Source organism: Magallana gigas, chromosome 9, assembly GCF_963853765.1.
Source record: "Magallana gigas chromosome 9, xbMagGiga1.1, whole genome shotgun sequence".
Classification (NCBI taxonomy): domain Eukaryota; kingdom Metazoa; phylum Mollusca; class Bivalvia; order Ostreida; family Ostreidae; genus Magallana; species Magallana gigas.
In genome coordinates, this window is record NC_088861.1 from 47,427,529 (window position 1) to 47,450,175 (window position 22,647).

General features: G+C 34.3%; 2 protein-coding genes across 2 annotated transcripts; one reads left to right on the forward strand and one right to left on the reverse strand.

Annotated features, from left to right (window-relative positions):
* Nucleotides 1-10,491: 10,491 nt before the first annotated feature.
* Nucleotides 10,492-13,391, forward strand: LOC105335362 (uncharacterized). The gene is made up of 2 exons (XM_011439192.4): nucleotides 10,492-10,780; nucleotides 11,554-13,391. The coding sequence occupies exons 1-2, from the start codon at nucleotides 10,778-10,780 to the stop codon at nucleotides 13,099-13,101; spliced, it is 1,551 nt and encodes a 516-aa protein (XP_011437494.3). The 5' UTR covers nucleotides 10,492-10,777; the 3' UTR covers nucleotides 13,102-13,391.
* Nucleotides 13,392-14,452: 1,061 nt separating this feature from the next.
* Nucleotides 14,453-20,996, reverse strand: LOC117692214 (galactose-specific lectin nattectin). Its single transcript, XM_034479471.2, has 5 exons — nucleotides 20,843-20,996; nucleotides 17,367-17,470; nucleotides 15,752-15,842; nucleotides 14,761-15,013; nucleotides 14,453-14,546 (listed from the first exon to the last, which is right to left on the reverse strand). Exons 1-5 carry the CDS (start codon nucleotides 20,877-20,879, stop codon nucleotides 14,513-14,515), a joined length of 519 nt encoding a protein of 172 aa, XP_034335362.2. The 5' UTR covers nucleotides 20,880-20,996; the 3' UTR covers nucleotides 14,453-14,512.
* Nucleotides 20,997-22,647: the final 1,651 nt, after the last annotated feature.

A 22,647-nucleotide genomic window follows, 5' to 3' on the forward strand; every position in this document is an offset into this window, starting at 1 on the left:
ATTAATCCATTGAAAATATATATGTTTATAGCTAATGATAGATATGTAATATTTACAATGTAAGAAAATAGTGGATATTGCATTCCTATGAATTGAAAACATGAGAGACTTACCACAATGAAAAGAAATCAATATTATATCCACTTAATTTCAAACTCTACATCAAAAGATTAAGGTCTGGACAGACATATATATACTATATCAAACATCAAATCAAATGGCCAAAATAAGTCTTATTACACATCTCTATTTTTTACAAAGTACTTAATTCGTAAGGCAAAGCTGTGTTTAATGAGGTTTAATGAATCATATGAATAATGTACAAATGATTGATTCATATTCAATAAGTGCACGTTTCATCGTTTATTGAACTAATTGGCAGTGATGCCCTCGCTTTAACTCGTCCGACAAATAACCCGGATGTGACCGGTACGGGGGGGAGGGGGGATAAATGATCACTACCGTTATATATTCATTGTACGTATGGAATGTGCAACTATCACCACTCGGGTAAGTTATGTCAGATTTTTAGGAGAGTTTGTTTTGTTTGTATAAATAACAAAAAAAATGCACATGTTTATGAGAAAACGTAAATATTCAATATTAACGAGCGTTGTAGTGTTTGGCACCTTCTACTTTTAATTATCAATCACTGATTAGACTTTTAAGGCGTTATAAAATTATGTATTAAAAATAAAATATGATAATAAATTATAATATTGACAACAATGATAGCAAAGTGTATATTCATGAAATATATTGTATCAAAAATATAATAACATCTTTATTCGTTCATATTAACTTGTGATCTCCTTTTATCTATATTCATTTATCAACTAATTGTGCACGCTATCACTATGTAACATATACATGTGTATTCATTTCATTATTGGCTTTTTGAGCAAAGGCTATTAAAAGACAACATGAAATAGTTATTTAGACGGACTTCCCGGCGGGACGTAACAGCGACTTATGAAGGAGAGGGATGTTAACGTAACAGATGTCAACGTAACAGATATCAACGTAACATATGTTAATGTAACAGATGTTAACGTAACATATGGTAACGTAACATATGGTAACGTAACAGATGGTAACGTAACAAATAAAAACACGTGTAAAGAAAGATGGTGTGGGGGAGGTGGTCGTGGTCAACTATAATCATAAGGAAAGAAGGTAAAAAACCAGGGCGAACTTTGGGCTGGGATCGAGAGATCAAAAGTCATTGCACATGCGTTCTTGACGTTACTTTTGCCAAGTTATGAGTTTAAAGATACCGTCAGGTTTTTTTGTGGATTAATTGTAAAAAAAAAAAAAAATGAATTATAAAAAATAAAATTAATGCATATGTATATATTTCATAAGTTTTAATTTGCTTTAGCTTCGAGTGATATTTTTCAAGTGTTGACTAAAATATTATTTTATTTTTTGTAATTTTGTTATTAATAACAATTAATAACGTTATTTTTAATTTCTTTTTGTAAAGTAAAACGGTTTGAACAACAATTTATTTGAGACACACGCGCAGTTTCGGCGTATAGCAGTTCTGTTTACATAATGCTAGAGTACAATCGTGAAATATGCATAATATTAATTAAATATTCATGATTTGACGCGATTAATGAGAAGGAAGAAAATTAATGTCAATTAAAGACATGAACCCTTTACGACCCTAGATCTAGTTAACCTTGTACAAGACACACAGAACATGACCCTCGGAGCCTTCTCTTTGTCGACTATGACCCTCGCTGAATTCCTCTGATTAGAGACACTCTGAGACAGTACAACTATACACTAACAAAGCGACCCACGGTAAATTGAAAATCAACCAATAAAAAAGCAAGACTTTCCTCAAGACTATAGGAAATCCACACATATTTTCACTGCAGAAAATAAAAAAAAATTAACAAAATTTTCAAACTAGAGAAATACAGAAATCCAAAATAATAGCAGCACAGTTTTTGGTAATTTTGGAACAAAGCGTTGCTACATTTCAAATTGTTGCAGAAAAAGAAAATCATTTCCACACACTTTGACCCTCATTGAATTAAAAGCAGTGAATAATAATGATAATCTTTGAACAGTTTATCAGAGCAATAAAATCTAGACATACTAGAATTCAGGACAATTTCTAAATTATTATAGTACATGTACCTCGTGAATTAGAATGTGCATCTAGCAAACAACACCGCCAGGGTGAATTCAAGACGAGGCCAAAGCGTTTGCAAGTGTAGTTTTTGGGGAGAAAACCCGCGGGGCGAACATATTCTGTTAACAGTAAATTTTGAATTTCACTTGATGTTACTTGAATCTATATAATAAGACACACTACTGTGAAGGGCTACAGAAATACTGAATAAAGTTTCGAAAAGAAATTAGCGTTACAACTGTACAATATAATATTCTAAAATCATTATCAAATAGATTTTGGAAAAAAAATAATTTAGGGTTTTTATGTACATTATGTAACAGCATTATTGTATAAAGTTTTAAAGAATGCTATACAGTTTACAATTAAAAAAGGGTACGTTATTAACGTAATGTTACAACAATACAGTATAACATTTGCGAAGGAATTAAGTGAGTTGATGCGTCCCTGGTTGACCCTCAAAACTGTGTCAAGAGATTTCCTCAAGTTTAATTTATTCCCAAACGTGTCCTTCGTCAAGCGCTCCAGATAATGACAAAATCGACGAAACGTTTGTTTATTGCCATATTATAATGTAAATATGCAGTTTGGAATTGATTATTGTAATTAATTTAATCATCTGATCATTGTATGACAACCGAAGGAATGCCCTCGTCCAATCATATGAATAATTCATCGCTGTATTGTACCATATATATACGAGGAATGGTATCATAGGGTGACATTAGAACCAGCCCTCAGCAAGAGTTTAACAGTTGCTAACATAGGTCCTGTCAAACCAGAAGTCATGGTAGGTTTCTTTTTTTTCTCTTTTTTTTCTTTTTTTTTTCTTATCTCAAAGTCCACTAAAATTGTACAATTTTTTAAAAAGAAAAATAAATACAGTAACTGTAATATTTCACACTAGAGTTCTACTGTTTACATTTTTTTTTTTTTACAATTTACTGTATGTGTATAATGCGTATGTAGCATGGTCAAATATACTAGTAACGCCTGGCTTCTCTCTTTTGCAGGATTGTGTTAAGTATCTTGCTCTTCTCTTTGCCCTGTTGTCCGTTTCCATGGTAACCATGGCTGACGATAGCAGTGAGGAAAATGATGGAGATGAAAACGAGGTTGAGGAGGTCGAGGACGAAGAGGTCACCGCAACGGAGGCCACCGTACCTGTCCTTAGGGCACCCCCCAGATTTTCCACCACGATAAGACAGAGTGGTTCTGGATCTGTCGCAGCCACTGTTTCACAAAATGGAGGTTCCAATGTGGTGGTGACTTCATACAGAGAGTCAAAGCCGTCCAAAACCGCCGCTAAGGCCAAGGCTGCCGCCTCCAAGATTGCAAAGAAAGTAAACCGGATTGTATCGGTCCATCGTCAGCGTTTTACATTTTACAGATGCCAGACTTCCTGTCTTGTCAGTGCCATATCCTGTCTAAGGACTTGCCGTACGGAAGGATCCTACACTTTCTACAGGAATCAGTACATGGTTTGTGGTCGAAAATGTCGCATTAACCAGTATAGGTGCAACAAGAACTGTTCCAACGATCTGAGAAGGGTCAGAACAGCAGAACTACGACATCTGCGATCATAGAATGCCCATCTACAGACGTAACCTCATCGTTAACAACAAACCGAGGGTACAATTACCTCAACTTGGCCAAAGTCACCATAACATCAGACAAGGACCCCGGCAGAGTTTAACCTGACAATCTATGGACTACTTATCAGTATTTAAGCCTAGAATGTACTGACTTACTCAGCACTGTTTCTGCTGAGGATTGAACGGTGTGATGGGCGGTACAGCGTTTCCAATGTATTCTGTTGTTGTGAAACCGCTTGTATCATCATGCACCAATGTGTGTGTTGTGTGAAATCCATGTAAATCATTGTTATGTTGTATATATATTCATTATTTATTTAACTATTAAACTAGTTTCTAAATCAACCAAATGTAGTCTTTATTTACGATAAGAACGAATAACTTTTTTCTTTCATTTTCGTTTTCGGGAGGGGGGGGGGGGATGGGGTCAAGTCACATTAAATGAAAAAAAAATGCATGTCAAATCAAGAGAATTTGAAGGAGTAAAGACAATACTAACCAATGATGAAAAAGTAATTTGAAAAAATGTGAATAAAACAAATCATGCAATTTCTATTCAGGATAAATCTATTATTTTTTGCATTGAACGTGATGAAATATTTGATTGACACGTATCTCATTATGTACATGTCATTAACATTACCTTGTTAACCCTAACCTTTCAATCAGTGTTTGGGGATTGATAGATCCGGGGCCTGTCCCTTACAGAACAAGCAGGTGCTCGATCACGTCTCGTCACCCGGGACATCTGTGTCACACCGTGTCATACCGTGCTACACCGTGTCACACCGTGTTAAATTATTAGCCACAACAAAGGACATCCAGTGAACGTTCATAAGTAATAGATAATCGAATCAGTTGACATCAGATCTGCACGTAGAATGATAGTTTATGTTTATTTTTCTAATCCTTTCCAAACTCTGCAGAAATCAGGCCTTAAAGTACCCGTATGAGAGTTCTACATTATACGGTTTTTTGGTTTTTAAAAAGTATAGATATATTTTGTGTGCTAAGTCTTTTGTAAGCTAGAAAAGTCTGTAAGACATATATAAATATTGTCCATGTATTTCTACAAAATATGGTTTAATTCTTTTATCTTTTTAACGAAAGAATATCTTTGAAAAAGCGAACACATTTGAATTGCTGTGTGACTTGTAACTAAAGATCTATGATAGCTAATTTCTGTGAATTTCGTGTGTACCTCTTACAAGACAAAAACAAAACGAACATGAAACACGGTCTTTATTCGATGAACACATAAGTAAATTCCCAAAACAGCATTTGTACGGACCATAAAGAAATCGACAATCCTTAAAAGTTGGCCTTTACATGTACGACTTAATGCGATTCCACTGAAAAGTATTTTGATTTGTTATACTGTGGATGATATTCACTTATTAAAGAAAGTCAGGCGGGATTTAGGAAAAGGTTTTCCACACTTGACAATATCCTAGGCTAGTTCTGCAGTTTTTAACTCATACTCTGATCAACAGTAAAAAGAAATTATTCTGTGCATTTGTAGATTTCAAACAAGCTTTTGATACAGTATGGAGGGATGGGCTCTGGTACAAACTTCATATAAAGTGGAATAAATACATACATAAAAAATACATACAAAGGTATCAAGTCAAAAATATGTATTAATGGTTTTTCATCTGATCTTTTTACTTGTAATATCGGTGTACGACAAGGAGAAAATTTATCTCCATTCTTGTTTTCCTTGTATATTAATGATCTAGAAGATTATTTTTTCAATAAAAACGTAACTGGTCTGTCTACAATTACTGAGGGATTTGAAAATGAACTTTTTATATTCAAAATGTTTATCCTGTTTTATGCGTAAACTGCCCCAAACTGTTTTATATTGTATAAAACAAATATATATTGAATTTATTCCTTAAATAAACTTTACTGAAACTGGCTTCAACAATCTTCGTGAGAAACCAATTATCGAAGATTTCGTTGATGATATGATTCACGATTTCTAAGATTTGATGTTAAATGGATCCCCCGGAACTTCTAATAAAACTATATATGATTATATATATATACACCTTTATGTTTTTATGTATGTATTTTTCTTGTTGGTTTTATTAATTTATTAATTGATTAATTGATTGATATTTTATATATTCAGTCATTCATTTTTTTCGGCGTTTTTTTCTATTTTAATGAATATTGCTTGAATATTTAAAAAAAAACGAAAGCAATATTCACACTTCTACATAAGGTTTAATATATGTTTTTTAAAAATGATATCAAGCAAGTCGAGTACAATTTTGTTATCGATGATCAGTGTTATTTTGTATTGTCAGTATGCATATGATTAACATTTTCCTTCCAATTGTTTTTTTTTAATAATATTTCTTTTGTTGTTCTTGTTCGTTGCAATTTATGTTAAAAAGCACCAATTATGTATAAGACTTGTTTAATATGTGTAAGATCAATGATCTATAAGTCAGAGGTCAGTGGTTATTAATTAATCGAATTGTTTCAAAGATTCTATGGAAATCTTGGCATTAACACTTATTTGTAATAGTTCTTTCTGTAAAGATCGAAGGTGAGATGGTTATGTGCATTCTATAAATTTGTTTAGCATTTTAATTAATAAATGTGATTAACAGAGATCACACATTTTCTGAAACATGCACGTAGTATTGAAAGATAAACACTGTCACAAACCTAAACTGTTGATATATTTATGGAATAAATTCAATTTTTATTTGTGTTATACGATATAAAATGGTCTGGGACAATTTACGATTTATAAACCACGAAGCTTCAAACCATTTTATATCGTATAAAACTAATAAATATTGAATTCATGGCTTATAATTTTATTTTTTACTATTCATTGTAGATAAAAACGGTCATTTGACCTTTAAAATGACGAAAAATTGTACAAAACTCGAACGTAACGTCAGGCGTATTGATACGTTTTTGACGTTAGTCTTACTATGACGTAAGCAACATTCTTTATACGACATAAAATAATTTTTTAGCCAATCAGAAAGCGCGTTACAACCAGAATTAAATTATTAAAAAAATTAAGTTATATAACAGAGCATTATTAAAATATCTTCTCTAAAGTTTAAAGTAATCCTTATAATTGATTATATAACTTTATGTCTCTTTACATTTTATCTTTACTCTCTCCCTTGCTCTCTGACTTGAAAGCGCTGCGGTAGCTTAACGTATGGGCCGCAAAGGGATAAAAATTAGGTTGTGATGGGATAAAGGTTAAATGTTGCGGGAGGGGGGGGGGGGGGGTAGAATTAGAGTGCTTGCTTTGTTTATTAAGGCTGTTTTTTGATCAGAGACTGCAACACACAAAACCTATTTTGTAAAAGACAGATGTTTTAGCTTGGTTTAAGTTACTGTAAAAACTACAGGTCTGTGACGATTCTCTGTCAAGATCCAATAAAATGTTGAACTGCTGAACGACAATGAGTACGACACTAAATGTTGAATTTGGAGCTCTAAAACGGTGTCCGCTACTTTTTATGAAAACAATATATAGTTGTTGTACGTGTATGTATCAATACAATTAATATTTATTACTTAATTCTTGATGCATATGCTTGATTTAACATTTCATGCTAATGATATTTTTCTCAATTTTTCTGCTGTATTCTTGAATACTTAAACCTAGCCCTTACCGTATGTTAATTATACATACATAAACAAATATTTTTATCGATTTTTTTTTAATTTGACCAATATTCAATGAAACCCTTTTTAAGTAGTTATTCAAATAATAAAATTTAATGTCAAGATCAAAAAAGAATTTCCCGATATAATCTAGAGAAATCCTCCCCAGTGACGAAGCTTTTAACTCTTTCGCGGATAAGTAAGGATCTCCCAACGAAAATTAAAATAAAAAATAAAAGAATGATTCCATGTTCCGTAAATAAATATCGACAACCGAATACTAAACATCAGAAAAATAATCAATTACTTTTTAAGAGCCACTGAACCATGACAAATGCATAAACTTAAAGAAGAATTAGCCTTTATCTTATTATTTTGTTAAGGTTTCGTAAGAGGCCGTTTAATCAGAAGTATTTCTTAATGCAGACTAAACAAAAAAAAATTGTTAATAAACGTTCTGTTTTGTTGACAACTCATCAAAAATGTTTTGTTAAAAAAGTTGCCATATGTTAAAAAAAAACCAGCAACGCAATGAAAACCAATGAGGAATGCATACTTACTGATATATATCCAAGCGCTTATATTAAAACATCTAGGAATCCACTGCAAGTGCATGTGCAACTCTTTTATCTATATCAATGCAGATGCACCGGTCACTCAAGTCACGTGATGTCTGGTCTCGATTAATGACGAGTCACCGACATTTTAATTATTGGTCCGCGAGGAATTCTAAAACTTTGGTGTAACATAATATCTATAATGTCTGTAAATCATTATGAATTGTGATTATTCACCTATCTTTTTCCCTGTTTTTTCTTAAATACCTTTTATTCTCTCTCTCATTCTCATAATTATATAGGACTTTATTTGTTCACAATATTTCTTATACAAAATATTTGTTTCTTTGCATCGCCGATTTGTCCGTAAACAACGCATGCGCAAATAGGTGTGTGTGGGGATAGGAAATAATTCACAACCAGAGTATATTTTTTCTTTATTGTTAAGATTCCTACATTCGGGTAAAACAAAAACTGTTCTGGTTATTTTGTACACAGCATTTTCAGTAACCTGCTCTATTAATTCTTTTGATTTATAATTTTGCCAAGAAAGTGTGTCTCTGTCAGAAAACAAATAATCGCTTCAACTAATATATATTCACGCAGAAAAACTAAATAAGTGCATTTTTGGTTTTCTCTGGTAAAAGGAAAGTGAAAAAAAATCAGATAGATTTAAGTCTGCGCAGTCAATTATACAACCATGTATCTTTGATTTAATTAAACAATTGAAATTATATTAACCCCCATAATTAAACCTTTAATTATTATTATGATGTGCATTCATTAATCTTCATTATAATTTTTATGTCCAGTAACTTGTACCGACTGACAGACGGAGATATAAATCACACGGCGACGTGTGCTTGTCAACAACAGGAAGTGACACCTCTAACGATTGTCGTAAAATATTCAACTTTATCTGCATATGTGGAGTTCATTTCACGAGAAAAAAAATGCATCAGTTTTTTATCATAATATTATTGATTTCGTTCATTTGAATAAATAAAACAGTTAAAAGCATTTTAATGAATTTAATACAAAGAATTATATTCCATGTTCAAATGATTAGTATGTAATTGATAGTTTACCATTGTCAACGCGATATTTATTGAGTATGTATTGATGGATCCCTGAAATCCATACACATACTTATCTTAACTTTGAATTTTAATGATGAAAACAAAAAAAATATTCTAATTGATAAAAAATATCTAGATAAGGCATTTTACACAATATGAAAACAATTCTATTCAAATATCATATTTTTGCAAAACGAAATACTTATAAGAATAGATGAGTAAAAGATAAGTAAATAAAAAAAAGAAACAAACAGAGAAACGCAGCTTTATTGCTCGTCAAGGAAAGAATTTAGCTTTAGTTTCAAAATTTTTTGTCTTTGTGAACAACATGTATGGAAAGAATTTAGCTTTAGTTTCAAAATGTTTTGTCTTTGTGAACAAAATGTATGACAAAGTTAACTGCAGGGTTGTCTCTACGGAAAATTAAGTTTGACTTTACGGATTGCAAAATTTCCGTTCTTACAAATTAACTGCGATGTAGCAAATGCTTAAATTCTCGACTCATATTTTAATGTATCCCGTGGCATTATGATTTTGAGAAAAAAAATAAGTTAGGAAAAATTGAATAAATTTTAGGACTTGGACAATACGAATTATTGAAGAAAAAAAAGCCGAAATAAAAAATGACAATTTATTTGAAGCTTTTGTTTTGATATCATAGGGCGATTTATTTTAAGTATCGCATGGAGAGCATTTTAAGATTTGCAAGCACAAGAAAGTTTAACTGCGGGACATTCATGCAAATATGTCGAATTTTGAAGATTAACATTTTCGTGCCTAGGTCTTAAAAGTACTACTAGTACTTGACAAAACAAAACTCGATTTCTTTTTGTGTGCGTGTGTTCGAATGAAATCAAGGTCGTTGTGCACATGCAAGACAAGGTTTGCTGCAAGAAGTGTGTCTTATGGGATTTTTGAATTAAAAGACCGTAAAGTACATAGAACAAACACAGGTTTTAGAAAAAAAAAAAACTATCAAAATTGCAGAAAAAAATATATAAGTACATGAATCAGCAAAAAGAAATTAAAAAAAAATCGATGGATATTTCTCTGGTACTTTGAAATTAAAATCATCTACACTAATTAAAAAAAAAACCCACTAAAAACTAACTCAGTTGTAAGTCTTCCAATAATTTCCAAAAACCGAAGGTATAACACACAAATGGAAAACTGTCTTTATTACACTGGCATATTTTTTTTACTAAGGGAATGTAGACTACATGGTTCGTTATTTAACAAGGTAGGATTGGAAAAATAAATCATTCAACTTTAAATAGTTTTAAATACCAAAAATCAATTAAGTCTGAAAAACGAAAATAAATCAATCATTGAAACATTTGCAAATTACAAGAATTTATTAATTAAGTGATTACATACAGTGACTTCGCTCGCGAGGTGACAATCTTCATTACACATGGAGATGTATTCATGAATTCAGACCATAATCATTTGCCAAATAATCAAGAGTGCAACAACGAGTGTGGAACAAATTTCCTGATATTGAAAAATTGACATAAATTATTAATTTCTGTTAATACGAATGTCAAATAAATAAATTCCTGGCGATGTGCACCTCGGCGCCCCTATCAGATGATGAGAGAGTGTATCTAGGGGCCCCCTCGTGATAACTGTAATTAGAGGGTGAATCTTAGAATTGTAATGACGGTATTAAAACACTTGATCTTCTAAATTCACAGACAAACGTGCTGGCCCTTAAGACGAAGTGGATAGGTCTTCATTCATACAATGGTAAGTCCACATATTACACTATCATTCTAAATTTATAGCTGTTAATATCCCATAAATGTTTATACAGTTTTTTCAAAAATATTTAGAAGAATTGTGGATTCAAAATCAAATGTATATTGGGGCATTTGTCTTTCGAAATTTGAAAAAAATGCTATTGGCACCGTTCCTTTTTTCTTTGTCGCCTGAAAAAAAAATGGTTATTGTCGACACTCTGCTCTCTCGTTCATTTATGAATGGCGGATATACACAGTTACGATAGAGAAAAAGACTAAAACAGGATATGAAACGGACATTTCTTCCGAGTAAAGTTACGATGAAAAAATAATCTCGAAAGTTATAGCAAGTTACAAAATATTTAACTCGCAATTTGTGAACGCTGACACGCCTATGAGGGTCAAGTAACCATTCTTTAAATTTTAAAATCATGAGATTTTGCGATATTTGCAACCGTTATCTCTCTATATTTGCCATTATTTTCATTGCATTTCGATAATCTTAGGCAGCTTTAAAGATTATTTATATTTATGAAAGGTGTGAAGATTCCAGTAAGTTAAATTTACAAATAAAAGGCAAACAAAAAGCCAAAAAAAAAAAAAGAGAGAGATATATGGTTTTAGTATTTGAAATTAATTGGAAGTTTAAAGACTCTTATTCAGCTGTATTAACTTTGTAATTTGCCAAGTTTGCGCAAGATTTTTGTCCTTTATTTAATCCCGTTATTTTAATCAATCCTTTTCCACTGCTTATTCCTATTTTATCGGATCCTTTTTCAGCAAACAATGAAGCTTCTAGTCGTCTCTGCAGTGTTGTTGCTTTTCATTTCTGTCCATACTTACGCTGACGATGACAGCGAAGAGTCGGACTCGGGAACCACTCCAAATCCTGAGGAATTTACTCCTGATCCGGAGGATTCCGATTCCGATTCATCAACTGACCCTCCAACTGAGTTTGAGAACGTCGAACCCGAGTCACAAGCTGATTCTACTCCTGCGCCAGAGAATCTCGAACCTGAGTCCTTAAAAGATTCTACTCTGGCGCCCGAGCAACTCGAACCTGAGACATCAGCTGATCCTACGCAATCCCCTGAGAATATCAAACCCGAATCTTCAGTGGATACAACTGTTGCGCCGAAAGAGGTCAAGCAAGAGTCCGAGGCCTACCTTCCTTCTATCGGCCAAACATTTGTTGATGTACCTTCCACTCTCAACAATCCAAAACAAGCTGATATGTCACAAAGCGGAAGTTATTCTGACCAAGCCTCATCTTTGTATAGTTCTACAAATGAAGTAGTGTCCGGCGCGGATCAAGCATCACAATACCTGGAACAGTCCGCCCCATCCACCGCCCTGGAATCTGTGGCCGACTCCTCCTTTTCTGCAGGCATCCCTATTTCAAGAGACACGATGACAGTGGATATGTCTCAACAAAACGTGGCGAATTCATTCCTCGCATCGTCGTCAGGACTCGAACCGTCAGCTCAAACCGCTGAACCCTCTGTTTCCGCAAACTCTATGTCCTCTGCCGTTGAGATCACACCCAATGCTGTTTCCCCAATAGCCGAACCCGTAGTTCAGATTGAGGTGTCGGCGTCGGACGTACTCTCCAGTGGGATCCCAGTCGGACCCGTCCTTGAAACAGTCCCCGCCCAACAGTCGTCTACGGGGTCATTGAACTATGAATCACAATTCAACTCAAACCCTGATCCCACTATCAACGTTGTATCGCAGCCTCCTGAGGCCAGTCCGTCTTCTAGCGCCATCTCCTATCCCTCTCCTTCCGACCCCGTCGTGGAAGCCCCGCCAAACGCAGTCTCATCCACAGCAGAGGTGACCTCTAACCTTGTAGTTTCAGAACCATCAGGGCCAAGTTATTCCTCGATGGCAGATTTTTTAACGGGTCAGAAATCAGCGACATCCGTTCCCGGTTCCGCTAAACCGGTGACAAAGATTCCAGTGACCACCGATATCCCAACTATCCAGGAGCCACCCATGGTTACCACTCCGAGGAAACCACCAACGCCACCAGCTACTAAAGCTGTTCACACAGTGTCAAAAATTACTAAGAAAGTAAATCGTATTATCAATTTTCAACGTCAGAAGTTTTCCTTTTATCGTTGCCAGACAACGTGTCTAGTGGAATCCATCCGGTGCATGCGCAGTTGTCGAACAAACACGACGTTTGTATTGTACAAAGATAACTATCTGAAGTGTGGACAGAAGTGTAGGGTCAGGCAATACCACTGTAAGAAACTGTGTAAAACAGAGATCACGCGGGAGAGAACCGAGCAGATCCTACAGCTTCGGGGCCGGCGAAGGCACTAGAGTCGGCGCAATCGTTTACTGACGCTAAAGGTGTGAGAGAAAATTCGGGTCGTTTGAACAATCTTGTGTTGCTTCCGTGATTGAAAAAGATTGCGTTGCGTTGGTCAGACACGCATCTTGTTGCTGCTTCCTGTTGTGTTGGTTGTTGCAGAGTTAACAAGTCAGTATTAATTGTGTATGCAGTGTATGCAATGTGAATAACAAATATGTACCGAATTGTGTTGTCATGTTTATATTTGAATATTGTTGTTATTTATTGATTGAAATAAAATGAATTGATAACCGTTCTTGTGCTTTTAAGTGAAGTAAGAAGAGAGGCAGACAGTTCAAATTAAGAATTTAGCCTACATCAACTCTCTAAGTCAAAAACGTTGCAAACGATCGCAAAATGCACGCGCTGATTGCCGATGCACAACACTTGAATGGGAAGGAAAAACTGCATGGCAACTTTCATTATTTACAACAGCATATGCTACATTTAAAAACAAATCTATTATTAATAAGAGCCTCCCTCCCCCCCATTTCAAATATAACCAGAAAGAGGTAAAACTCGCCTTTTTATTATTATTGATATTTGATTTTTTTTTACAATATTTACGTACGTGTATATGAAAAAGTTGTAGATTAATTAAATATATATTTTCAACAAAACTCAGTTTTGGATGAGGGAGAAAACGATCAAATACAAAATGTTTCTATCAAATTATAAGGTATGTGACATGTACTATGTTTTTATACATAATAAGGCCTTTTATCAATTAAATGAATAGATTTTAAAAACACGCTGAAAATAACTTATACGTAGGGTCAATTTCTGGTTGAATAAGAAATCCTTTTATCGTCATTTCTTCCGCATAAACAGTTCATTAAACGCTCCTAGAAATAGAGTATTTTGGAGATTTTAGATGTAGACGTATAATTCATGTGTATGTTAACTTTTCTTGAATTTATTTTGTCAATTAAAAAATTTCACACACAATTCTTATGTATTTAATCTATATCTAGTAATTCAACAAACTGGATATTTCATTAACGAAATAATTAAGAAATAAACTCAATATCTACCCAAGTTATACAAGTATAAACCTGGGTTGGGGCACTTTACGCTTTATAATCCGCGAACGTGCAAACCAAATTATACAATTAACTAAATTTTTCTATTAAATCAAATGCTGCGTTATAACCAGAGTTAAATTATATTAATCCATGCCAAGAAAAATGAAAAATCGCATGAAATCAATTATTAAATTTTTATGCACGTGGAAATTGTGAAAACATAGCGATTCCGTATTTAATTATACTTTAATCGATGACTGGTATATCATTGTAATAATTGGCAGAAAGCGTGAAATGTTTTGAAATTTTTTAATCAGAATGAAGCACATATAGAAGATTCACACGATTTTGTAGTTTACTTTCCCAGTGGAGTTGAAAAAGAGTCCATTCTGAAAGAACCCGTTACATTAATATATATATGTAACATATTTCTTCCTTTTTCTCTTATTCTATATGTAAGCTTCTTTTGTAACTCAACAAAATGACAAACAAAGATATATTGACAACATTTGAGATAAAAATACCACAGAGAGAGAGAGAGAGAAAGAGAGAGAGAGAGAGAGAGAGAGAGAGGCGCACAGACAGATAAAATGTATAGATTACGGTTTTTCGCAGATGTATCCTGGCATGTGAGGATGGTGTCCGTGGTGAGCGTGGGGGGAGCAGACGTCATCCGCCCACCCAATGATGGTGTGGTTGAAGAACCGGTACGTCATACAGTTGGCTGTGTTGTTACCGTCTGGCTGACCAGGGCCCCATCCGTTGTAGGTGCTGACGGATCCCCCCGCCAACCACTGCCAGACCCCCTCCTTAGCAAAATCTGAACCCCCGATCCACCAGATATTCAGATGTTCACCTGAAATAAAACGATACATGCAATCTTAAGATACATATATAAGATACTCATATTTGAATAATATTCAGATTTTTTTCAAAAATCGAAGTAAAATGGTAATATTGACTGTTTTTGTAAATGACGCTAATACTAATTTCATAACTTATGATAGTGTGGGAAACTAGTTGTTAGCCGATTATTTTATCACGAATTCGCTATAACATTTTTTAAACAAATTCGTTATAAACGTAAAGCGAATTACGGCTATTACGAAGTTTTTTATTGTCTCTTGAAATTCGTTAAAAACGAGTTTGTTGTAACAGTTTATAGCTAAACAAACAATATCTTTAAATATTAGGTAGCTCTGATGGTTAGTTTGTTGACCTTACACCCTCCTCAAAATGACGACTTTCGATTTGCACGTGCATTAAACATACTTCACTTTTTTGGGTATGGTGAGTGTGTATTGAATAAAGAGATTCAGAGGCAAGGTAAATAACGAACGTTTTGAAGACTAGCACCAGCGCATATTTTTGTGTGCTAATAATTGTATGAGAGGAACTATGGTCCTACGGTCTATCAACCCAATTTGTCTTCGTAGAGCTTAAGACCTGCGGCTGTACCAAGGTTCTTATACATGACCAATGCAGGAATAGTTATTTTCACAGATCTCTTTTACTGTTAAGAGGGTTTTGAAATTAAATAGGATATAAATTATCACCTAAATTGTAACGACAACCACACTAAAACACAACTCACTTGCAAAAACGTTAAGAAACTGTTTGATAAAGTTGTCCTTGGCCTCGGAGTCTACCGTGATCAGGTGCGCGCCCATGTTTCGACAGTGACCCTTAAAGAAGAACAAACAAAAAATAAAGTAACATTAATATTGTACCGGGAATCATACAGTATCTCTAAAAATATATGAAATGAATGCAGTTATATTATACCGGGCATCGGAAGATATCTCTTCCAGAACAAGGAGTAAACACAGCTTACACAATTATACCGGGTATCAAGCAGTAGTCTTCGAGACCAGGAATCAATGAAAGAATATTGAACCAGGTATCGGTCAGCATCCGACATGGACAAGAAATAAATACAGTTATATTGTACCGAATAAGGCAAAAACTTATGGGACTCTTGATATGGAAGTCCACATCATTAGTGAAATATTTGATGAAAGTACTAGCTGCATAATAGAAATTGGAAAATAACCCAACAGCCCTGTTCGAGGTTCAGACTGCAGTAAGGCAGGAATGTGTAATGTTTGGGTTTTCTTTTCATCATTGTGGTCGATTAGATAATGAGAAACACCAACATGAAAAAACGTGGAATACGCTGGAAATTCATGTCCACAGTGGAAGATCTTGACCGTGCTGACAACTTTACGCCAACAAAAATGACGTCATGTCAGTGAAGACCACCAGCCTGAATGTGAGACATACAGGATTATATAGGGATTTGAATAAAGAAAAGGCATGAAGATGAATGAAAAAAAGAACGATGCCATCAACCTAAACAACATGGAGGTAGAGGAGGTTCAAATGTTCCTTTACATTGGAGCCACGATGGACAATTACATTGGAGCCACAATGGACAATTACATTGGAGCCACAATGGACAATTACATTGGAGCCACAATGGACAATTACATTGGAGCCACGATGGACAATTACAAGACCGAATTTAAGGAATAGAAGCAGTGAAAAGAAAAGACTAGGATAGGACAGGGATTGTCCTTTCCCCCTGAACAACCTACGGAAATCAGCTCATTTCATCACTAAGAATATTCAACACAAATCTTATAGATCTATGTGCTAGTGTATCGCTCTGAACTCTGGAGAAACATCGAGAAAGATGGGAAGAGGCTTATTACGGTCCATCAAAAAAGCTTCAAGAAAATTTCTTGAAGATTAAAACAAGATATGGAATCAGTATTGATAGTACATGTACAAATAGTACAGCAAGGAGCCCACCATCAGACACATTCCAATGGAGACACTGGAAATGGAAAGGCTATTTAAATTCAAACCTCAAAACTACATGTACTCGAGCTCTAGAGGGAAAAGAAGGTGAGGAGGACAAAAAAGCACTTTGAGGCGCAAATCAGAGATAGGAGAACGGGGGGGGGGGGGGCACAGTTGGAGAGAGACGCAGGTTGTTGCCAGTGGCCGTCGTCAGTGGCGTCTTTTAATTGGTTGCACGGCTTCATGCGATCGCTGGGACACAGAGACGATTAGTAAGTAACTATATATTAAGTAAAGGGAAGAAATTATTTATACATACAATAATACACTCCAAGCACTTTTGTACTGGACAATAACAAGAGAAGCGGTGTAGACCCTTGTGTGGGTAGGGAAGCCAGACTTACCCCGGCGTCCATCCACGTGTGTTGGTCCTTGTTGAACTGGATACAGTTGTTGTCATATTCCACCCAGTCCAGAGGACACTTAGATTCAACTGTCACTAGAACCACTGACAAAGAGAAAAAATATCGCCTTAAGGATGACGTTTACTCAGAGTGAAAAAAAAATTCCACTGATGATAATGAAAAACCAACTACTGTGGGTTGTAGACCTTACATGGTAGTGTTATTTCACTTTCAAATAAGTAGGCCAATGACCTACTTTTTGAGTTAATGGCCATTGAATCTTTTTTGAAAATTTAAGAAAAATCCATAAAAATTTTACACTATAATTGAGATTTTCTTAATTGTGAAAATAATACAAATTGCTTAATTCTTTGACAAATGAAATACAGTTTATGAATGGTAGTGACATCAAATTGATACAAAGAATTAAGTTTTCAATCACAATTTTTTAGGGTATTCTAGTGCGAATTTCCTCTATCAGTTTTCAAATTACTACCCATTTTTGATTCAATATAACAAAAAACTGAATGATGATAATGCTAAAACATTTATAGTACTAAACTAAGTATAATGACCTTACTCTCCTGGCATAAAATTTATATGCGGTCAATGATCAAAATTGTGAGATATGGTGTCTTTTATCATTTTTAAGCATTTTTCAATATTTTTGTAGTGTGTGCCATACGATTATCTAAACGAAAAAGCAAGATAAAACCAACAGAAAATATGCCAAATTATGTTGATTAACAAATAAAATCTTAACTTTAAATATCATAGTACTATCAAAAATATTTCAGTGGAAAACAAAATCTGAAAAATTTAATCCGAATTTCCTCGGCTTTGCTAAAAGTCAAACTTTGTCAGAGCCTAATCCCATAATTTAGTAAAAGAAAAATCGATTGTTATGTCAATTATAGTTCATTTCATAAATACTTTTTGTATTTAAAACAAATTTTACTCATTAAATTGAACTTTTTGACAATCCAGATTTGAGAACTCAAACCCTGAGTAAACAACGTCCTTAAGGTACATGAATACAGTTGTAATAACTATGGTTGACACTTAGATTTAACTGTCACTAGAACCGCTGACAACGACAAAAAATATCGCCTTAAGGTACATGAATACAGTTGTAATAACTATGGTTAAGACTTAGATTCAACTATCGACGGAAACAAGATGGGGCGCAAAGCAAAAGAATTGAGTAATGAGGTAAAAGAAATGGTATGGAAAATGTAACAAGATGGTAAAACTATTACCTACGTGTCAGAAACCTTCGGAATACCCAGATCTACAATTTCAAGTTTTAACAAGCGTGTAGAACAACGATGTTACAAAACATCCCAAGACGAGGCAGGAAATCTACCGTGACATCCCGAGATTATCGGAAACTTGAAATGCTTGTGAAAACCCACCAATGGATAAACCAGAAGAGAGAGTATGAAGGATATTACGGACCAATTTAATGAAAACAGAGAGCGGCCAGTATCTAAACGAACTGTGCAATTGCATCTGCACAAAAATGGATTCGTGAGACGGGTGGAAAAGAAGAAACTAGTGATCAGAGAAGTGAATAGAAAAAAGCGTTTGTCTTGGTGCAGAGAAAAGAGAAAATTGACTGTTGGAAACTACTGGAGAAAAGTTATTTTCTCAGATGAGTCAAAAATCGTTGTGGGACAGAATTCTCGTGTCTATCTTTGGAGAAAACGGGGCAAGGGCTGGAGACCGGACTTGGTTGAGGCACGTCGGGCGAAGCCATCATACGAAGTTATGATCTGGGGATGCATTTCGTGGCACGGAGTAGGTACTATTACAGCTGTTAATGGCAACATCAATGCAGACTGCAGAGAAATACCAGCAAGTACTAAATGACAATTTGTGGCCGGTTATAGTCCGACATTTTCCCAAAGAACAGTACATCTTTCAGGATGACAATGCGCCGGTACACCGTGCTCGTTCAACACAAGATTTTATCCATAGAAATGGAATAAGAACCATGAGCTGGCCTGCACAAAGTCCCGACTTAAACATCATTGAAAATTTATGGTTGTTACTGAAAAGAAAGCTGCAAGCACGTGTTGGTCGTATTGAAAACAAGGACGACCTGTTCCGAGAGATACAGCGGGTATGGACATCTATCACGCCTCAGTACGTACAGAGCCTCTACAACACAATCCCCCGACGATTACAAAGTGCAATTCGGTTGATAGGTCATCTTACAAAGTATTAGGTAAGTTTTAGTTATTAAGAATATTTTTTAAAGATGAAAACTAGAATTTGGAGTTTGACCTAATTCTGTCGCGAATGTAAACACGCCGCCATTTTGTACGAATATATATTGCATCACATTGTACATGAATACAGTTGTAATAACTATGGTTAACACTTAGATTCAACTATCAATAGAACCACTGACAAAAAGAAAAACATATCGCCTTAAGGTACATGAATACAGTTGTAATAACTATGGTTAACACTTAGATTCAACTGTCACTAGAACCACTGACAAAGAGAAAAAAATATCGCCTTAAGGTACATGAATACAGTTGTAATAACTATGGTTAACACTTAGATCCACTGTTACTAGAACCACTGACAAACCAACAATACCACCTTTAGGTACATAGATACATTTGTAATAACTATTGTGCACACTTTGAATCAACCGCCACTGAAACCAACTAAAACCAAAACTAAAAAGATCGCAATAAGACATATAGATACAGTTGTTTTACATCCTGTAGCTATAGTGGACTCTGTCACTTAAACCTCTGACAAAAAGAAAAGAAATGTCGCCTTAAGATACATGGATACAATTATTGTAATAAGTACGGCGGACACTTACAATCGGCCGTCAAAAACATACTGGCGAACAGAACGAGTCACCTCAAATTGTTAAACAACACTGAACACGGATTGAACCCATATAACCCATATGATATGATATATTGTAGACATTGAACTTATTTCTTTGTTTTAAGGTTTCCTTTTAACAAGTACAGAATATGATAGGCATCGAAATCAACCGTACAAAATCAAATGAACAGTCGTGTCAAAATTTGAAAATAAAATGTCATACTAAAAAAGAAAAAATTATCCAAATCAAATGGATAATTTACACATGCCATGAAATGAAACAAAATCATGAACAATCTTATTTGATCACTGCCTTTAAGAGTTAAAATCATATAACACTTTATATTTAGTATCTGGAACTTAAAACATTAAGAATATTCATTGTAATAGGTAAAGAAATTCGATTACATATCATTATTATATCATAGTAGATAGTTTACAGCCAAAAGTATTTCAAAAAATTCAATATGTTTTTGTATACACGTTTATATGTATCTTTGTTAATAACTCATAAATAACATAAAACAATAAACATTTCCTCCAATTAATGTCATATGTTTTATTACCAAATGAAATTTAGTAATTAATAAGTAAAAATGAATTTATAATATTATCTTTACCCAGGATAGCGAGGAGAGATGTTGGGACGGCCGCCATGTTTTCTGTTAGTGCTTTGCAGACAATTGTTCAGCGCCCCACTAAATGACCCTTTACTTATCTGTAAAAATGTGACGGGCTCACATATGACTTGAATGATCTAGTTCTACCGATCCAATCTTGTGTAGAGCTTTGATGTACTCTAAGAACATCACGATTTATACCAAAGTAGAGCATTGCTTAAGATATGACCCACTATTGAAAATTCACAGTAGTGTGGAAAAATGGGGGAGGGGGTATAATACACAGACCCGCTATTATTCTTGTTTATTAGCATTAGAAAAAAATTGATTCATGTGTTAACTTATGGGGATTCCTGTAATAAACTAAGGGTAAGAAATATCTGGTAATTACTAAGGGTAAGAAGAACACTGTATTAAATCACGTGAAAGCAACAGGTTTAAGGATACGTAAAACCATGTAATAATTCAAGGGTAAGATTTATCTGTAATAGTTTTAATGGTCAGAGGAATTTATAATAAATTAAGGGTAAGACATACGTTGTAATAGTTTTAAGGGTAAAAGGAACCCTAAAATTATCCACGGGTAAAAATTATCCTAAAATAGTTTTAGGCTAAACAAATCAAGGGTGAGAAATGTCCTACAATAAATAACGGGTAAGAGATACTTGTAACAAATCACGGGTAAGAGATATCTTGTAACAAATCATGAATAAGAGATATCTTGTAATAAATCATGGGTAAGAGATATCTTGTAATAAATCACGGGTAAGAGGTAAGAGATATCTTTTAACACATCATGGGTAAGAGATATCTTGTAATAAATCATGGGTAAGAGATATCTTGTAATAAATCATGGGTAAGAGATATCTTGTAACAAATCATGGGTAAGAGATATCTTGTAATAAATCATGGGTAAGAGATATCCTGTAACAAATCATGGGTAAGAGATATCTTGTAATAAATCATGGGTAAGAGATATCCTGTAACAAATCATGGGTAAGAGATATCTTGTAACAAATCATGGGTAAGAGATATCCTGTAATAAATCACGGGTAAGAGATATCCTGTTATAGTTTTAAAGGTAAAAGGAACCTGTATTAAATTACGGGTAAGAGATATCCTGTATAAAATCACGGGTGAGAGATATCCTGTATTAAATCACGGACAAGAGATATCCTGTAATAAATGAAGGCTAAGAGATATCATGTTATAGTTTTAAGGGTAAGAGGAACCTGTATTAAATCACGGGCAAGAGATATCGTGTAATAAATCACGGGTTAGAGATATCGTGTAATAATTTTAAGGGTAAGAGGAACCTGTATTAAAATAAATCACGGGCAAGAGATATCGTGTAATAAATCACGGGTTAGAGATATCGTGTAATAATTTTAAGGGTAAGAGGAACCTGTATTAAATCACGGGTAAGGGATATTCTGTAATAAACCACGGGTAAGAGATATCCTATTATAGTTATAATGGTAAGAGGAACCTGTTATACTCTATACAGTAAAACATAACATTACAACCATATATACCTAATATACATGTGGGTGCTGTTTTGTCACGTAAATCTTATGTAAACATTTCAACTTCCGATTTAATCGGGACCTCCGTTGTCTGTATTATATAAAGCTACTACAATTTATCTATTATTTTCGTGTTAGAAATATTCGCAACATTCGCGTTCACATATTGTTCGGGAATATCCTGATTTTATTTTTCTTTAATTCTGTGCATTTTTACATGTTTCATACATCTGCTTTACTGTTATTATTCTCTGGTACATATATAGTTGTGATTGTTTG

What these genes read in the sequence shown, in the direction of transcription:
- LOC117692214 (XM_034479471.2), bottom strand. Translation starts at nt 20,879, where the DNA reads ATGGCGGCCGTCCCAACATCTCTCCTCGCTATCCTGG. An exon ending in ACACGTGGATGGACGCCGGG is followed by an intron (nt 15,843 to 17,366) that starts GTAAGTCTGGCT and finishes TTCTTCTTTAAG; the next exon opens with GGTCACTGTCGAAACATGGG. An exon ending in GTTTCTTAACGTTTTTGCAA is followed by an intron (nt 15,014 to 15,751) that starts GTGAGTTGTGTT and finishes GTTTTATTTCAG; the next exon opens with GTGAACATCTGAATATCTGG.